At 41.8% G+C, this 18,919-nt stretch overlaps 2 protein-coding genes across 4 annotated transcripts; one reads left to right on the top strand and one right to left on the bottom strand.

The window, feature by feature from the left end:
- Nucleotides 1–7,367: 7,367 nt before the first annotated feature.
- Nucleotides 7,368–10,316, bottom strand: pgrmc1 (progesterone receptor membrane component 1; the record flags this gene model as incomplete). The annotated part of the gene is given in 3 exon segments (NM_001124444.1): nt 7,368–8,333; nt 8,971–9,126; nt 9,995–10,316. Coding segments are annotated over 3 exon segments (546 nt in total). The 3' UTR covers nt 7,368–8,238.
- A 1,192-nt stretch (nt 10,317–11,508) lies between these two features.
- rab24 (ras-related protein Rab-24-like) lies at nt 11,509–17,881 on the top strand. 3 transcript variants are annotated; one of them, XM_036936706.1, is made up of 9 exons: nt 11,509–11,912; nt 12,657–12,843; nt 12,983–13,051; nt 13,249–13,327; nt 13,813–13,880; nt 13,987–14,086; nt 14,285–14,335; nt 14,456–14,515; nt 14,688–17,881. In XM_036936706.1, the coding sequence occupies exons 2-9, from the start codon at nt 12,730–12,732 to the stop codon at nt 14,750–14,752; spliced, it is 606 nt and encodes a 201-aa protein (XP_036792601.1). In that variant the 5' UTR covers nt 11,509–11,912; nt 12,657–12,729; the 3' UTR covers nt 14,753–17,881.
- The last annotated feature ends 1,038 nt before the right edge of the window (nt 17,882–18,919 follow it).

Raw genomic sequence — 18,919 nt, 5'->3', positions numbered from 1 at the left:
CCAGGGGGGGAATATGGTAATAGTGAACCTTTACAACTTGTGTAAGAGACTAGATTTGCTGGCCCTTGGGAATGTAGAAGGTCAAGATAGGAGACGTGGGGATTTTAATGCTCATAGTACACTATGGGGAGGGTCACGGACTGATGTAAACGGACAAGTGTTGGAGGAACTACTGGATGAGAAAGGGCTTGTGAGTCTTAATGACGGCCGGGGAACCAGGATTGACCCAATAACTGGAAATGAATCTGCTCTGGATCTTACTCTGATCTCAAGTTCAATGGCAGGCGGAGGTAGATTCCTCCAATACCTCCCAACTACAGTGGGTAGTGATCACTATCCTATCATTTGTACTGTAGGAATGAGGGTGGAGGTTTCAGTAGGAAATGGATTGAGGAGATGGATTTTTGGGAAAGCGGAGTGGCGTCAGTTTCAGGAGTTGAGTGAACAGGAGCTGTCTCAAGTCAATGATGGAATAAGGTGATTCCTATGGGTACAGGGGAGAAAGAGTAACGCAGTCCCATGGTGAAGAGTGTAGGAACAGGGCTTTCAGAATGTTGAAAATGTCCCATAATTACCAGCACCTGATTCAATATAAACAAGCACAAGCAGTATTAAGGAGGATCATTAGGACAGCTAAGAGAGAGTGTGGGCGCCGATTCTGTGGAAACATCGGCAGGACTACTCCTGCAGGAGAAGTATGGGGGATTATTAAGAGGATGTGTGGGGTCAGAAGAGATTGGGATCTCCCTGTGCTGAAAAATGGGGAGATTGTTGCAGTGAGAGATACTGAGAAGGCAGCGATGTTAGCCCAGGCATTTGTGAAGGTGCACAGCTCAAATAATCTGACAGAAGAGGGGTAACGTGGGAGAGATGGGTCAGAGGAGAACATCCGGGGGTTGTGGATCAGAAAGAGATGGTGGGGGATACATTGAACGGCCCTTTTAAGTTGGCTGAGATGAAGAGAGCATTAGCTAAAGCTGGGGTAACATCTCCTCGGGAAGGATGAGATGTGTTACATCATGATGGCTCATCTCAAATCAAATCAAATCAAATCAAATTTTATTTGTCACATACACATGGTTAGCAGATGTTAATGCGAGTGTAGCGAAATGCTTGTGCTTCTAGTTCCGACAATGCAGTAATAACAAGTAATCTAACTAACAATTCCAAAACTACTGTCTTGTACACAGTGTAAGGGGATAAAGAATATGTACATAAGGATATATGAATGAGTGATGGTACAGAGCAGCATAGGCAAGATACAGTAGATGGTATCGGGTACAGTATGTACAAATGAGATGAGTATGTAAACAAAGTGGCATAGTATAGTATAAAGTGGCTAGTGATACATGTATTACATAAGGATACCGTCGATGATATAGAGTACAGTATATACGTATGCATATGAGATGAATAATGTAGGGTAAGTAACATTTATATAAGGTAGCATTGTTTAAAGTGGCTAGTGATATATTTACATCATTTCCCATCAATTCCCATTATTAAAGTGGCTGGAGTTGAGTCAGTGTCAGTGTGTTGGCAGCAGCCACTCAGTGTTAGTGGTGGCTGTTTAACAGTCTGATGGCCTTGAGATAGAAGCTGTTTTTCAGTCTCTCGGTCCCAGCTTTGATGCACCTGTACTGACCTCGCCTTCTGGATGATAGCGGGGTGAACAGGCAGTGGCTCGGGTGGTTGATGTCCTTGATGATCTTTATGGCCTTCCTGTGACATCGGGTGGTGTAGGTGTCCTGGAGGGCAGGTAGTTTGCCCCCGGTGATGCGTTGTGCAGACCTCACTACCCTCTGGAGAGCCTTACGGTTGAGGGCGGTGCAGTTGCCATACCAGGCGGTGATACAGCCCGCCAGGATGCTCTCGATTGTGCATCTGTAGAAGTTTGTGAGTGCTTTTGGTGACAAGCCAAATTTCTTCAGCCTCCTGAGGTTGAAGAGGCGCTGCTGCGCCTTCTTCACGATGCTGTCTGTGTGAGTGGACCAATTCAGTTTGTCTGTGATGTGTATGCCGAGGAACTTAAAACTTGCTACCCTCTCCACTACTGTTCCATCGATGTGGATAGGGGGGTGTTCCCTCTGCTGTTTCCTGAAGTCCACAATCATCTCCTTAGTTTTGTTGACGTTGAGTGTGAGGTTGTTTTCCTGACACCACACTCCGAGGGCCCTCACCTCCTCCCTGTAGGCCGTCTCATCGTTGTTGGTAATCAAGCCTACCACTGTTGTGTCGTCCGCAAACTTGATGATTGAGTTGGAGGCGTGCGTGGCCACGCAGTCGTGGGTGAACAGGGAGTACAGGAGAGGGCTCAGAACGCAACCTTGTGGGGCCCCAGTGTTGAGGATCAGCGGGGAGGAGATGTTGTTGCCTACCCTCACCACCTGGGGGCGGCCCGTCAGGAAGTCCAGTACCCAGTTGCACAGGGCGGGGTCGAGACCCAGGGTCTCGAGCTTGATGACGAGCTTGGAGGGTACTATGGTGTTGAATGCCGAGCTGTAGTCGATGAACAGCATTCTCACATAGGTATTCCTCTTGTCCAGATGGGTTAGGGCAGTGTGCAGTGTGGTTGAGATTGCATCGTCTGTGGACCTATTTGGGCGGTAAGCAAATTGGAGTGGGTCTAGGGTGTCAGGTAGGGTGGAGGTGATATGGTCCTTGACTAGTCTCTCAAAGCACTTCATGATGACGGATGTGAGTGCTACGGGGCGGTAGTCATTTAGCTCAGTTACCTTAGCTTTCTTGGGAACAGGAACAATGGTGGCCCTCTTGAAGCATGTGGGAACAGCAGACTGGTATAGGGATTGATTGAATATGTCCGTAAACACACCGGCCAGCTGGTCTGCGCATGCTCTGAGGGCGCGGCTGGGGATGCCATCTGGGCCTGCAGCCTTGCGAGGGTTAACACGTTTAAATGTCTTACTCACCTCGGCTGCAGTGAAGGAGAGACCGCTTGTTTTCGTTGCAGGCCGTGTCAGTGGCACTGTATTGTCCTCAAAGCGGGCAAAAAAGTTATTTAGTCTGCCTGGGAGCAAGACATCCTGGTCCGTGACTGGGCTGGGTTTCTTCCTGTAGTCCGTGATTGACTGTAGACCCTGCCACATGCCTCTTGTGTCTGAGCCGTTGAATTGAGATTCTACTTTGTCTCTGTACTGGCGCTTAGCTTGTTTGATAGCCTTGCGGAGGGAATAGCTGCACTGTTTGTATTCGGTCATGTTACCAGACACCTTGCCCTGATTAAAAGCAGTGGTTCGCGCTTTCAGTTTCACACGAATGCTGCCATCAATCCACGGTTTCTGGTTAGGGAATGTTTTAATCGTTGCTATGGGAACGACATCTTCAACGCACGTTCTAATGAACTCGCACACCGAATCAGCGTATTCGTCAATGTTGTTATCTGACGCAATACGAAACATCTCCCAGTCCACGTGATGGAAGCAGTCTTGGAGTGTGGAGTCAGCTTGGTCGGACCAGCGTTGGACAGACCTCAGCGTGGGAGCCTCTTGTTTTAGTTTCTGTCTGTAGGCAGGGATCAACAAAATGGAGTCGTGGTCAGCTTTTCCGAAAGGGGGGCGGGGCAGGGCCTTATATGCGTCGCGGAAGTTAGAGTAACAATGGTCCAAGGTCAGTGACATTGCAATTGGGAAAGTATTGGGCCTTTTCAATAAGGGGTGGCAGGAAGGGAAACTGCCTGGAAGTTGGAAGCAGGCAGTAGAGGAACCAATACATAAACCTGGGAAAAACCCCAATACTCCTTCAAGCTGTAGGCCGATAGTGTTGACATCTCACGAACAGTGCCTTGCGAAAGTATTCGGCCCCCTTGAACTTTGCGACCTTTTGAGGCTTCAAACATAAAGATATAAAACTGTATTTTTTTGTGAAGAATCAACAACAAGTGGGACACAATCATGAAGTGGAACGACATTTATTGGATATTTCAAACTTTTTTAACAAATCAAAAACTGAAAAATTGGGCGTGCAAGATTATTCAGCCCCTTTACTTTCAGTGCAGCAAAGTCTCTCCAGAAGTTCAGTGAGGATCTCTGAATGATCCAATGTTGACCTAAATGACTAATGATGATAAATACAATCCACCTGTGTGTAATCAAGTCTCCGTATAAATGCACCTGCACTGTGATAGTCTCAGAGATCCGTTAAAAGCGCAGAGAGCATCATGAAGAACAAGGAACACACCAGGCAGGTCCGAGATACTGTTGTGAAGAAGTTTAAAGCCGGATTTGGATACAAAAAGATTTCCCAAGCTTTAAACATCCCAAGGAGCACTGTGCAAGCGATAATATTGAAATGGAAGGAGTATCAGACCACTGCAAATCTACCAAGACCTGGCCGTCCCTCTAAACTTTCAGCTCATACAAGGAGAAGACTAATCAGAGATGCAGCCAAGAGGCCCATGATCACTCTGGATGAACTGCAGAGATCTACAGCTGAGGTGGGAGACTCTGTCCATAGGACAACAATCAGTCGTATATTGCACAAATCTGGCCTTTATGGAAGAGTGGCAAGAAGAAAGCCATTTCTTAAAGATATCCATAAAAAGTGTCGTTTAAAGTTTGCCACAAGCCACCTGGGAGACACACCAAACATGTGGAAGAAGGTGCTCTGGTCAGATGAAACCAAAATTGAACTTTTTGGCAACAATGCTAAACGTTATGTTTGGCGTAAAAGCAACACAGCTGAACACACCATCCCCACTGTCAAACATGGTGGTGGCAGCATCATGGTTTGGGCCTGCTTTTCTTCAGCAGGGACAGGGAAGATGGTTAAAATTGATGGGAAGATGGATGGAGCCAAATACAGGACCATTCTGGAAGAAAACCTGATGGAGTCTGCAAAAGACCTGAGACTGGGACGGAGATTTGTCTTCCAACAAGACAATGATCCAAAACATAAAGCAAAATCTACAATGGAATGGTTCAAAAATAAACAGATCCAGGTGTTAGAATGGCCAAGTCAAAGTCCAGACCTGAATCCAATCGAGAATCTGTGGAAAGAACTGAAAACTGCTGTTCACAAATGTTCTCCATCCAACCTCACTAAGCTCGAGCTGTTTTGCAAGGAGGAATGGGAAAAAATGTCAGTCTCTCGATGTGCAAAACTGATAGATACATACCCCAAGCGACTTACAGCTGTAATCGCAGCAAAAGGTGGCACTACAAAGTATTAACTTAAGGGGGCTGAATAATTTTGCACGCCCAATTTTTCAGTTTTTGATTTATTAAAAAAGTTTGAAATATCCAATAAATGTCGTTCCACTTCATGATTGTGTCCCACTTGTTGTTGATTCTTCACAAAAAATACAGTTTTATATCTTTATGTTTGAAGCCTGAAATGTGGCAAAAGGTCGCAAAGTTCAAGGGGGCCGAATGCTTTCGCAAGGCACTGTATATATATATATATATATATTTGTGATGTCCCTCTGTGCACCAGCTCATGTGGGAGTAGAGGGGAATGAGGAGGTGGATGTTATCGCCAAGCAGGCTCTTAAACATCCTAATGTTGAGATGGAATTGTCAATCAGTAAAGCAGAGGCCAAGGGATTAATAATAACAGTGGTTAAAAATAAGTAGCAAGAGTTGTGGAACAGGGAGAGTATGGGAAATACCTGTATAAGAGCCAGGAAAAGGTGGGGGCAGGGAGGTCCTCAGGCCGAGAGAGAAGGGAGGAAAGGGTATTCACTAGGCTGAGACTGGGACACACAAAGCTAAATAGTACATTGAAAGTGGTGGGGAAACATCTGACTGGGAGGTGTGATCTGTGATCATTGTCAGGAGGAGTTGGAGACAGTGGAGGATATTCTACTTCAGTCCCAGAAATATGTGAGAGAAAGGGAGCGATTGTTATTAGATTTGAGGAGTAATGGGGTTGAAGAGCCAGGATTACGTGAACTGCTGGGGAAATCTTCAGGTGATGTAGTATTTAATTATGGAGACCTTCACTGTCTCTGGTCCACACTCCAGTCCAGTTGTTGGCGGTAATGCACCTTAACGTTGGTTGCCAACCAATATATAAAATCCACAAGAAGTTTATGTTAGAGCAAAAACCAAGCCATTAGGTTGAAGGAATTGTGTCGAGGCACAGATCTGGGGAAGGGTACCAAAAAATGTCTGCAGCTTTGAAGGTCCCCAAGAACACAGTGGCCTCCATCATTCTTAACTGGAAGAAGTTTGAATCACAAAGACTCGTCCTAGAGCTGGCCGCCCGGCCAAACTGAGCAATTGGGGGAGAAGGGCCTTAGTCGGGGAGGTGACCAAGAACCCAATGGTCACTCTGACAGAGCTCCAGAGTTCCTCTGTGGAAATGGGATAAACTTCCAGGACAACTATCTCTGCAAAACTACATCAATCAGGCCTTTATGGTAGTGGCCAGAAGTCCTGATTAAAAGGCACATGACAGCCCCCTTGGAGTCAGAACATGAGAAACAAGATTTTCTGGTCTGATGAAACCAAGATGGAACTCCTTACGGTGAAGCATGGTGGTGGCAGCATCATGCTGTGTGGATGTTTTTCAGCCGCAGGGACTGGGAGATTAGTTAGGATTGAGGGAAATATGAGTGCAGCAAAGTACAGAGAGATCCTTGATGAAAACCTGCTCCAGAGCACTCAGGACATCAGACTGGGGATCAAACATGATCGAACATCTCTGGAGAGACCTGAAAATAGCTGTGCAGCTACGCTTCCCGTCCAACCTGACAAAGCTTGAGAGGATTTGCAGAGAATAATGGGAGAAGCTCCCCAAATACAGGTGTGCCAAGCTTGTAGCGTCATACCCAAGAAGACTTGAGGCTGTAATCACTGCAAAAGGTGCTTCAACAAAGTACTGAGTCAAGATTCTAAATACTTATGTAAATGTGATATTTTTTTATACATATGCTTAAATGTCAAAATGTGTTTTTGCTTTGTCATTATGGGATATTGTGTGCAGATTGAGGGGGAAAATCTATTTCAGAACAAGGTTGTAACGTAACAAAATGTGGAAAAAGTCAAGGGGTCTGAATACTTTCCGAATGCACTGTAAATATATTTAAAACCAAACACTTTTCGACTTTTACTCAAGTAGTATTTTACTGGATGATATTCACTTTTACTTTAGTGATTTTCTATTAAAGGTATCTTCACTTTCACTCAAGTATGACAATTGGAAAATACTTTCTCCACCACTGAGTAAATACTGTTCAGAATTATAGACTAAAAAAACACCTATTATTTCAGGTGGGCTCCATGCACACAATCATGCCCATCATCAATCCAGAGCTTCGTCACTAGTGTGTCCTGAATATATCATGCTCAGGCCCAACATTCATAAACACACATCAACAAAAAACACTGACAAACACCATACACAGGTTGATTAAACATTTGGGTAGATTTATTTATCATATCAAAATATCAGTGTCATGATCACACAAACTAGGACATTCCTTTGTAATGTATTTTGTAGAGTGTTTCCTGTGTTTACCAGTATTTGAGTCCAGATTCTGGCCAATTCCAGGGAGTATTTGCCATGGCATACATAATTGGTACAGGAAGCACCTTAGTTCACTCAACATTTTTTATATTTTGTGCTACAGTATGAGCATCCTAAAACATACTTCATCCAGTGCAAGCCCTACACTAGCAGTGTGTGGAATTATCAGACCAATTGTGTTATTATTACAAAGTTATGCTGAAAGTGAATGCTAAAGTGATTATATCAAGCACGATCTTCTCTAACGCATATGAGAAACTAACTGCAGTTCAGTCAGACCGAGTATGTGATATTTAGCTATGCTTAGTGATGGATAACTCAGAATTTTTTATAGATACTCTAACACCAGAGCCAAAAAACAAACACAATATTTCTGATGGAATGTTATCTGCTTGTGTTGAAAATCTGTGGTCATCTCATGATTACAAAAATGAAATACGTTCATCTCAATCTACAGTAATAGATCTTCCATCAGCATCTACATGACACCTAATAGTACCTATATAACTTTACAAAGACACCACAGAATTAAGGAATTATTCAAACCTTAACCAAAAATCCACTAGATTTTGGTAAATTAAGGTCTGTAGCATTTGAAATTAGCATAAGAGGCGATGGTCCATGAAAATGTGATAATACAAAAACCATACAGGAGAAAGCATTGCGTTCAAATGCAGCAACACAAGGCAATATCCATCACATTATCCTGAAAAAATTAAGGCATCTGAATTTCCCTTGTGTACTTGAGTTCTAGTCCTTCTTTTTGTCCTTGACCTCCTCGTCATCTGTGTACTCGGTAGGTTCTTCTCCAGCTTTCAGAAGTTTGCCGACGTAGTCATACTTTTCTGTGAAAGACAGGAAGAAGAAGAAAATTACATCGAGTCCCTCAGAGACCTTCACCAGACACAACATCAGAGCCATTATCAAGGACATGGTAATCACTGGGTGGAGATCAGCCTTGGCCCAGAAAGACTCCCATGTGTGGTTTTAAATTCACAGCACTACTCAATGGAATGTAGATAAAAGTGTATCAAAAGGAGTCATTTTGATGCAAAGTACTATTACATTATGCCCTGGCATGGCACTATACTATTGCTTGTGCGAACTCTTCTGTCGTTGCCAAGCCATTCAACTGAGGAACACAGAGGAGCTGACTAAAGCACAAAAAGACTGGATCACACAAACACTAGCTATGCCCTGAGGCACAATACAGAAATGGATTTTAAACACCAATCATTCTAAGCCATCAAAACTGTTCGGGGGCATGAAGAACTTCCACTGGGCCATCATTGTAAATAAGAATTTGTTCTTAACTGACTTGCCTAGTTAAATAAAAACATTTTGTTTTTAAAGACTGTTGAGTGGTGTGTGTGATGTTCACTGCAAGAGGTTCATTCCGCTTGAGATAGAAGTAGAAAATACAGTATCAGAATTTAAACCAGTGTTTTGTAGCAACTTCTATCAACTCCTGCATAAACTCACGAGTGAACTGGGTCTCCCATTCGTTGAGGCTCTCTTGCTGCATGGCGTTGAGGTCCGAGAGGTCGTCGTGGGTGTCTTTCAGGGCCTCCTTCTCCAGACAAAATGTGGCCAGGCCCCTGGAGGCATCTTTACCAGCAAACACTCCATAGGGACCCTCTGGAAACCATCACACAGACATAAAGGTTGATTTGAAATTCAGCCAAGTATTTTATGAACTAAAATGTGATTGTGAATAGACAGGTTCTAATAAACTATCAGTGTGTATACATTGGCCGATGACTACCATTTTCTGAAAGTATGCAGTTTTATAGTGTAAATTAAATTCCACAAGCTCTCCAACAGACATAGCTGACTGTATTCTATGACAGCTTCAGAGATAGCCCCAACAGTAACCCATTTTTTATAGATGTTGAGGCTGATAGAAGGGACAGTCTGAATCTGTGACATGAGAACTAGCATTGCTCTCTAATAGGCCTCAACAAGCCTAACTTTGTGCAACCATCTGGTCTGGCTGAATTTCATTTTAAACCTTTGTGCAAGGCATTCACCTGTGTCAAACTATTTATTTTAAAATGGAATGAAGGCAACTGAAACACAACATCATAAATAAACGAGGAGCAGCAATAAGGGACATAGACTATAATAGACTGAAAATACTGCAATTTATACATATTTTCAGAGAGGGCGTTCCTCAGGAGGGTTGCGTGACAGTGCAGGATCAATCAACTCGGTGAGAGGTTACATGCCAACTAGACTGACTACGTCACTAGCAGCTCGCGTGTTGTGAAATTCAAACCTGGGTAAATGATTCATGAATAAGAGAGAGGTGGAGTGGCGTTTTAGAATGGTCGCAGTTACAATGTAACAACTTAGTAATATACACACATACATATAAATAACACATTTAGTAATACAATCGAAAGACCAGCAAGCCACTTGGCTACAGTTGCGCCAACCATTATTCTAGGCGGAAATAGCCAAGTCCTTGCTCGACGGACAGCACATGAAAACAAACGTATTTTACCTGGCCCGTAGAATTTCTTTCCTCTGGTTACATCGAACACCTTAAAATTGACAGCCATGAGAATTCTTGGATTTTGCAGCCCATCGTACGGTTGCAGCTCAGTTAACGTGAAATCCCTTTTCTTGAGTTTAGGCAGAGGTTCCTCGACCTCGCCCATATCTGCAGGTTTGTCTCCGCGGAAGATTTTGTACAAAAGAAATATACAGAGGCCAAGCAGACTCAAATTCAACGGGGAAGTAAAAATTTCTTGCAAAATTCCTGGATAAATTTCCTCGGCTCCCTCTGTATCAGCCATGTTTGTTTCTCTCTGCTTGGTTGGGACTGTACTGGGACATGAGGCTTTTCGAGGGTGGGATCAATGCACCAATCACAGAGACCAAAAATACACTGTTATGCAGTTTTAACCAATGGGCTTCGTGTTGGAACTGTAGTTTTGAGAAATGTATTACTTAAGAAATAATACCTGAGAACCCGGGAATTATCGTGTGACAACTCACGAGTCCCAAAACAAACCATGATCTCATTAACTATGTACCATATGGACAAATAAGCAGAATGTTTTTATGTAGGCCTACTAATAGCAGAAACTCATTGCACTCGAACGTTGCGACAATGGATGTTCTGATTCCCGGCAGGACACAGCCCTTGGGAGGAGTTGTCACACGATAGATAATACCTGTGTTCGGGGGCATTCTTGCATTTATACACCGTTTTTGCCATTACAAAAAAAGATTAAAAGTGCAGTATCTGCAGTCGACTGTGATATTTTGGACGCAGTAATTGCAGAATAACTACAGTGTAGTTATTCTGCAATTACTGCGTCCTAGTTATTCTGAAATTACTGCGTCCAAAATACTTCACTGTAACTGCCGTTATACTGAAAATTACTGTAGTAAAAAACTGTTATTTTGGACGCAGTATTTACAACATAATGCAGTTAGACTGCACTTTAACTGCATTGTACTACAGTTATACTGCTCTCTGACTGCAGTCTTTTTTCGTAAGGGTGGTAGCAAACTCAGCCTGCACTATTTTAAAAGAGTGCTGGTCGTTAGTTATTTTCTCACGTTTTGAGCCAGTCCTTAATTCTAATCATTATATTCAATCGACGTTGCTATTCTAAGCTAATACTTGACATGTAGCAGAGGTTCAATGATGATGAGAGACAAGAACTACAATAAATAATGATCAATGGGCTTTGTGTTGGAACTGTAGTTTTGAGAAATGTACTACATCAATTTGATGCATATTTCACATATTCATCTATTTTATATAAAATGTTCAAAGCATAAATACATTCAAATCAGAATTTTGGGAGCAACTCATATGACCGTAATTGATTGAAGAATGCTCATCTTGCCTGGTGAGTTGGGCATGTTTTTTATATATTTTTTTATATCAAACAACATTTAACTGTAATTAAAATGATTTGAACCATTTTGTGTTAAAAAAGGGGGACTTTGAATATGACGTCATCGTAATGGTGATTAATGACATCACATCCTGTATATTTATTTATTTATTTAACCTTTATTTCTTCTGTAGAATGTCTCTCCTCTAAGTAGTTCCCCATAACAAAGCCTCTTGCAAGCTAACGAATGAGGTTGAGCCTGCCAGAAATGCATGTCGAGTAAGATTTGCCATACGGCATAGCAATGTCATAGACAATATACAGTACGTGTTAGGGATCTTTCTGTTGCTTGTAATTTTAGTTTGTAGTACAATTGACGTTGCGTAAGCTGACAACAACAAGAGCAACCTCGAGTGGCTCAAACACTGGCTAGCCAGCTAGTTAGATAGCTAACTTTAACTGTAACGAAATGTTCACATAAGAGCTAGCTATTACATTTAGTTTAGTATAATCCGACTCGGTTCTCATTCTTCAATTTGAACACATTTAGCTGAGTTTGCCAAGCAGGTAAGTGTTTTGGTTTTAGAAAACGTTACATAGCAAGTCATCATTAGCTAATGAAACGTTTGATGGCAAACGTTGGCTAGCTAGCTAATAATACTATTGCAACTGTCAAGCTAGCTAGCGAACAGTTAATTCGCATTTTGTGTTATCTTTCAGGTCTGCTAATTGTGTGTACCATTTTGTTGATTGTTGACCTCTCTAACGTTATCGTATTGGTAACATTACGTGTATTTTAACTATCTAGCTACACACCCATGCCCATTTGAACTTGGAAATTGTTGACAGGAGCCACAAATATAATGACATGAAATGTATGCTGCTCTCTTGGAACAAATTCTGCTTTCGCAATTTATGATACAGTTGGCGCGTTCACATACTACTCTGAACTAAGAAACTCGGAGATGTCCGACTGGCTAACTGGTTCAATGCGGCACGTGTATAACTACAACCTGTTAGTAAATCGGAAATGTCAGTTTCCTAGTTCCGACTAGCAGATTAACCCGTCATTCTGTTGGTGCGGTGGGTGGCAGCCACCCATTAAATTGAGTGTCACTTCAAAAAAAAAAAAAAAGTTATTTTCAATTGGAGATTACATTAGGGACCAAGCTTGAACAGACAGTTTAATACCACATTTTACAGCAGTTTTGTTTCTTCACGTAGCATGGGTTTACAGGCCCAACTTAATCTTACTAGCTACTTGTTGCTGAATAAAATACGAATTGTATTGTCTCTCTTTCTGTTGCACAGCTTTTCAGCATCCTGGTCTACCCCTCTCCTGCTCCTGCTCCTCCTCTCCTATCTCATCCTGGTCCTGTGCAGTATGACAATGCGTGTGGATGCCAAAGTAGTTATGCTTGGGAAGGAGAGTGTAGGTAAGACCAGCCTTGTAGAGAGATATGTCCACCATCGCTTTCTCGTCGGCCCCTACCAGAACGTGAGTATCAATTAATTTCCTAGGACAGTGTGTGATACCAACTGGATGTGTGGGAGGCTCTCTCTGCTTGTGTGTGAAGATTCTTTCTCAATATTTGACTGGCTACATTTTTTTCTTGCAATCTGTCTTTCTTCGATAGACTATTGGGGCTGCATTCGTTGCCAAACCAATCCAGGTGGGAGACAAGGTGGTTACCCTGGGAATATGGGTGAGTGACGATGACTGATGTCATCCTACGTAAAATACAATGGCAAATACATTTGCATGAGTCTCTATACGCTTTATGGCACTGTCATGTGAATTATAATCCCTGGAAAATAAATTAATGAATCCATCGTAGCTTGATATGGGGTAGCTACTGGCTATGTGTGGATCACTATAAGTGATTCCTTCTCTGCAACCCAGGACACGGCTGGATCAGAGCGCTACGAGGCTATGAGTAGAATCTACTACAGAGGAGCCAGGGCTGCCATTGTCTGCTATGGTAAATCCTAATCCCCATGGAATGACACTGTCAGTAGCACTCTGTCTAGGTTTATTATTGTTTACTTTTTTGTTATTGTCTACGTTTTATTTTTATTTTGCTACTATGGAGTTCTTATATCCAAAATGTTTCATTGAGGAAATTCTTGTTGAGAGCAATTAACATCTCTGCATGTTGTGAATTGTGCTCACGTGTCCTGCACTCATATAACCCTCATTGGGGGAATTTTCATGGTTTGGAAAATATCTGATGAGGCATTTACCACAGTTGATGACTCAATTTGTTCTGTTTCTTTTTTGGTTGTAGCTGGTTCTGTTTTTAGTGTGGTTTTTATGGGCTGATTTACATTGCAACAGTACTATCTAGTAATAGTAATACAGAATATTCTAGGTTGAATATACTTTTATTACTATGAAAACATATCATGTTTTAGTCAAGTTTTGTGTTTTCATTGATCTTTATTTGTGTGACTTTCCCTCCTGTAGATTTGACAGACACCAGCAGTTTCCAGCGAGCTAAATTCTGGGTGAAGGAGGTGCAAAACTGTGAAGAGGTTAGAGACCCTTTTATAAAAACACAACTCACTTTCCATGATGGGTATTGCCCTGTAAATTATCCTATGTAACTGCTCACAATTTCCTCTATGACCTCAATTGAAGCACTGCAAGATATACCTGTGTGGCACAAAGGTTGACCTGATTGAGAGTGACCGGGGCCTGCGGCAAGTAGACTACCATGACGTTCAGGACTTTGCTGATGGTAAATTGCTATGATAATCATCATCACTAACTCCCACTTAATCATGGAGTCTGAGTGTCTTACCAGACATCAAGCAATCAATCAATCAATCAATCAATCAAATCTATTTATAAAGCCCTTTTTACACTGGCAGATTAGTATAAGGACTGGCTGTTTTAGAGTAGTTTATGTTTATTCTTTCAACATTCTCATCTACAGAGATTGGGGCTCAGCATTTTGAAACATCCAGTAAAACAGGCAACAACGTGGGTAAGTGACACCTCATATGGCCAGTTCATTTCAAATCTAGTGTATAGTCTCATAAAACTACATTTCCCAAAAATATTCATTGCAGCAGTAGACTCATATTCTCTTTTAACCACATTCCAGATGAGCTGTTCCAAAAAGTTGCAGAGGACTTTAATAGCATCTCCTTCCAATTCATGACCGGTGAGACTTTGTCTCTCTTCTTAGATATTGCTTCTATAGTTTAGCTGTCAGTGCACATTTAGTCTGCAATGGTAGTATTACTGTCATGAATTATCATTCTCAATCTCTACTGTGGTGAATAATTGCTCTCCTGAATAGGTCTGGTTGATACTTCTCTGCTCTCTCTTTACAGAAGAGACAGGTATTGACTTGGGTCAGAAGAAGGACTCTTATTTCTATTCCTGCTGCCACAATTAAACCTTTACTAGTAGACAGCAGTCACTTGCCCTAAAACCAACCTGGAAATGTTGGATGGATGCTAGACATCCCACCTGGAGCCTGTTAATTTAAAATCAGAGAAAGAAAGAGAGGAGTCCAAGCAGTACTGTGTTTTTTTGATTGCTTTTTTCAGTTGTGCCATAGAAGGCTAAATGCTCACTGCATTTAAAGGAGTGCTCATAATGATTGGACTTCCCCTCTCTCAGGACAAAATACCTGCCAAGGGGGATATCGGAATGAAGCAGACAAGGAAATAGCACTTCAACCCCACTTTTAAAAAAGCCTTGTTTTCCTTAGTGTCTATCAACTCACCTTAATGCCGCTACACACTTCATGCAAACAGAGCAACGGAGCATCGCATACGATCCATTCCCAAATTTTTGCCAAACAAATATACGTAGAACTATGTGTGACAACTACTCTGTCGCTGCGTTTATGTAGTTGGATAGAGGCCGTATAGGGCCATTTAGGGACAGTTCAAAGTTTACTGGGGGGGGGGGGGGTTAGAGTGTCCAACTCGAGGTGTCAGGAAAAAAAATGTACGACCACAAATAACAATAACTGTGTTTATAAATGTGGATATCGACTTTGCCACTTCAGCATGGTTTTGTGGCACAGTCGATGCACTACGATCAGAGCCGGCTGCAGACAATGCTCAGCTAGCTAGAAATCTAATTTCAATGCACCACACAACCCATAAGCAAAGCATACCCATTTCAGGCGCTTCAAGTTCATGGTTTGTGTTTTCAACACTACAATGAAATATACTGTCAATCTCGACAAACAGAAAATAGGCCTAGATCCTGCCCTACCTTGCAGGCCTACCCAGTATCGAAGGCTTGGCTTGGCAGTCTCCAAATGTCATTACACTTTTTGGTGTTAAACATATGTCTCTTTCCTTTCATCAAATGGCTGCTGCACAGTTTGGATGCTGGAATTACATTTAGGACGAACGTGCGCAGGTAGCCTACTTTTGATTAAAACATTGTGACTGGTTGTGTTTATGCCACACATAAAATTCCATACATTTTAAGAAGTTAAATGACAAATATTTAGGCTACATTGAAGCGTTAGGTTCTAGGTGCGTGAGGAATAGCCACTGGGATGGATCTCTTGAGGCAGAGCACGCGTTAAGCTTTCCTGAATAATGGCCTGCTGGGAGCATATGTGGCCACATTTCTATTAAAGAATGACTTGGGAGAATGATGATCCGCAACAGACAATGCATATCAGTATCAGAACTTAAAATATAGCCAAACTGGCCTGCTACTCTGCCTTTCTATACCTTATTAACAGGCGAGTAGACCCACAAGTGATCCAAATGGAATGAAACATTCAAATCACAGGGCTTTTGCACCATTATTTAAATAACATTTTCACTGCAGTTTATAGCCTAGAGTTGAATTTTGTACTTGAAAACAATAATGCAATATCTCATTGCATTGCGGTGTTATAGGCTAGTCTATGTAGGATAATTGAAACATAATTGTCCCAGAACCAGATGACTAGGGGAGCTTTTTGAGTTGCGTGTCTCATTTCTTCACAGTTCTTTCATGCGCAATGACCCACCTGGCCTCTTTGCTGATAGTGAAAATTGGTGCAACTTTGAATGATTTTATCTGTGGTATGATGCTAGTTAGCCTATTGTAGATCTGGGCAAATGATCCACCTCGCGCTATTGTCACTATGAATGGTGGATAGAAGGCAGTATAGACTGGTATACTATACTGACCTGTGGTATAGTAAAAGGTAGCTCACGGAAAAGCATAGTGCATAAGAGAAGTACCAAAGCAACTTGATATAAGGGAGGCGCATGCAAGCGGATGAGGACATTTGTCTAGGATGGAAGAAATTATATAGTAAAACCTGCTAAGGGACGAATGTAAACCAGGGAAACAACACACTACCCTCCCCTGTGCCCAATAAAAACAACCCTCCCAAAAGCAAAAATAAAGAAAGAAAAAACGTTAGACAACACCCATATTTTGGACCACCCCACCCCAGTAAATCTCAAACTTTCCCTTATATAAATGAATTATGCCAATGACATGTATAGCTTTTATCCCATAATCAAATGCCTTGAGTGAGTGTGCTTTTTAAGTACTTGATTTCAATGACCATTCTGTGGGTTTTGGGGCTTTAAACTATAGACTATTTTCATTGTCTACTCTAGGTTGCAATGGACTTGCCATACTATGTACCTGCACATTTATTGTCATGTAACATATATTTTTCTGTTGTCATAAGCTCTCATACAGTTCAACGTATATGGAATGCACCAACACAGGAAAAAGTTTATGGGTAAATGTTGTAATAAGAGAGTTACGTCGCCATGGCTAAAAGTACTATATAATGCCATTGCAAAAAGAAACCCTATATACAGACAGCTATGTGTAGCTAATGTATTTAATATCCAGCAAGTCACTAACTTAATGTTTTACAGACACCTCATCAAACCGTGGCTGACCATTGTCGTTACTTCACACACAATGGGAAGTTGAAACTTTCTGTGAATGTATTGTTAATGTTTACACTTTGAGACACCTTTGACCTTTTGAGACAGTCTAGCCAATGGCTGATTTTTACTAGATTTTACCAATGTGTGTTCAAATTAGCTTAGTTAGAACTACTATTGAATTTGAGTGCAAAGATAAACGAGAGGAAATACTGAAACCTCACTGAGGGTTTTTCTCAGTCCCACTGAAGTTGTGCATGTAGGAGACTAGTAGTAAGCAGCAGCAATGGTTTTCCCTTGAGTAATGAATCACATATCCATCATTAGCGGTGTATAGCAGGCTCCATTATTGTTTACACACGCAGCATCTTCTATGTTGTCACTCCCCAAGGGCGCAGACCTGCCTGAGAAAGAGGGATAGTTCACATATTTCATTTTCTGAATGGTTTACTAGAAGGTGCAATGTGTACAAGCATGAAGCCAGATGTTGTTTGCAGTCCCACATCTGTCTGAGGCCTTGTAGATAACATGCATATATTTCCAACACTACAGGTCCACAGAGTCTGCTGATATGATCATTCATTGTGTGGACTCCAGTGACTGTGTTTTTTAGCATGTTGTAAATTGGAAAAATAAAGATTCCATTTCTGCAAGTCTCTTTGTCAGTGTGTCTGTGTGACACTTACAGTACATTAGCCTGGTCAACCAGACTGACCGCTGCACGCAATATTGTTTAACTTCACTATATCATATACAGGTGAAGTCAGAAGTTTACATACACTTAGGTTGGAGTCATTAAAACAAATTTTTCAACCACTCCAGAAATTTCTTGTTAACAAACTATAGTTTTGGAAAGTCGGTTAGGACATCTACTTTGTGCATGACACAAGTAATATTTCCAACAATTGTTTACAGACAGATTATTTCATTTATAATGCACTGTATCACAATTCCAGTGGGTCAGAAGTTTACATACACTAAGTTGACTGTGCCTTTAAACAGCTGGGAAAATTCCAGAAAATGATGTTATGGGCTTTATAAGCTTCTGATAGGCTACTTGACATAATTTGAGTCAATTGGAGGTGTACCTGTGGATGTATTTCAAGGCCTACCTTAAAATTCAGTGCCTCTTTGCTTGACATCATGGGAAAATCAAGAGAAATCAGCCAAGATCTCAAAAAAATAATTGTAGACCTCCGCAAGTCTGGTTCATCCTTGGGAGCAATTTCCAAACAGCTGAAGGTACCACGTTCATCTGAACAAACAATAGTACGCAAGTATAAACACCATGGGACCACGCAGCCGCCATACCGCTCAGGAAGGAGACGGGTTCTGTCTCCTAGGAGATGAACAACAGCAAAGGACCTTATGAAGATGCTGGAGGAAACGGGTATAAAAGTTTCTATATCCACAGTAAAACGAGTCTTATATCGACATAACCTGAAAGGCCGCTCAGCAAGAAAGAAGCCACTGCTACAAAACTGCCATAAAAAGCCAGACTACAGTTTACAACTGCACATGGGGACAAAGATCATACTTTTTGGAGAAATGTCCTCTGGTCTTATGAAACAAAAATAGAACTGTTTGGCCATAATGACCATCGTTATGTTTGGAGAAAAAAGGGGGAGGCTTGCAAGCCGAAGAAAACCATCCCAACCATGAAGCACGGGGGTGGCAGCATCATGTTGTGG

The sequence above is a fragment of the Oncorhynchus mykiss genome, chromosome 12 (assembly GCF_013265735.2).
Source record: "Oncorhynchus mykiss isolate Arlee chromosome 12, USDA_OmykA_1.1, whole genome shotgun sequence".
Lineage (NCBI taxonomy): Eukaryota > Metazoa > Chordata > Actinopteri > Salmoniformes > Salmonidae > Oncorhynchus > Oncorhynchus mykiss.
This window is presented reverse-complemented; position numbering and strand designations above follow the sequence as displayed.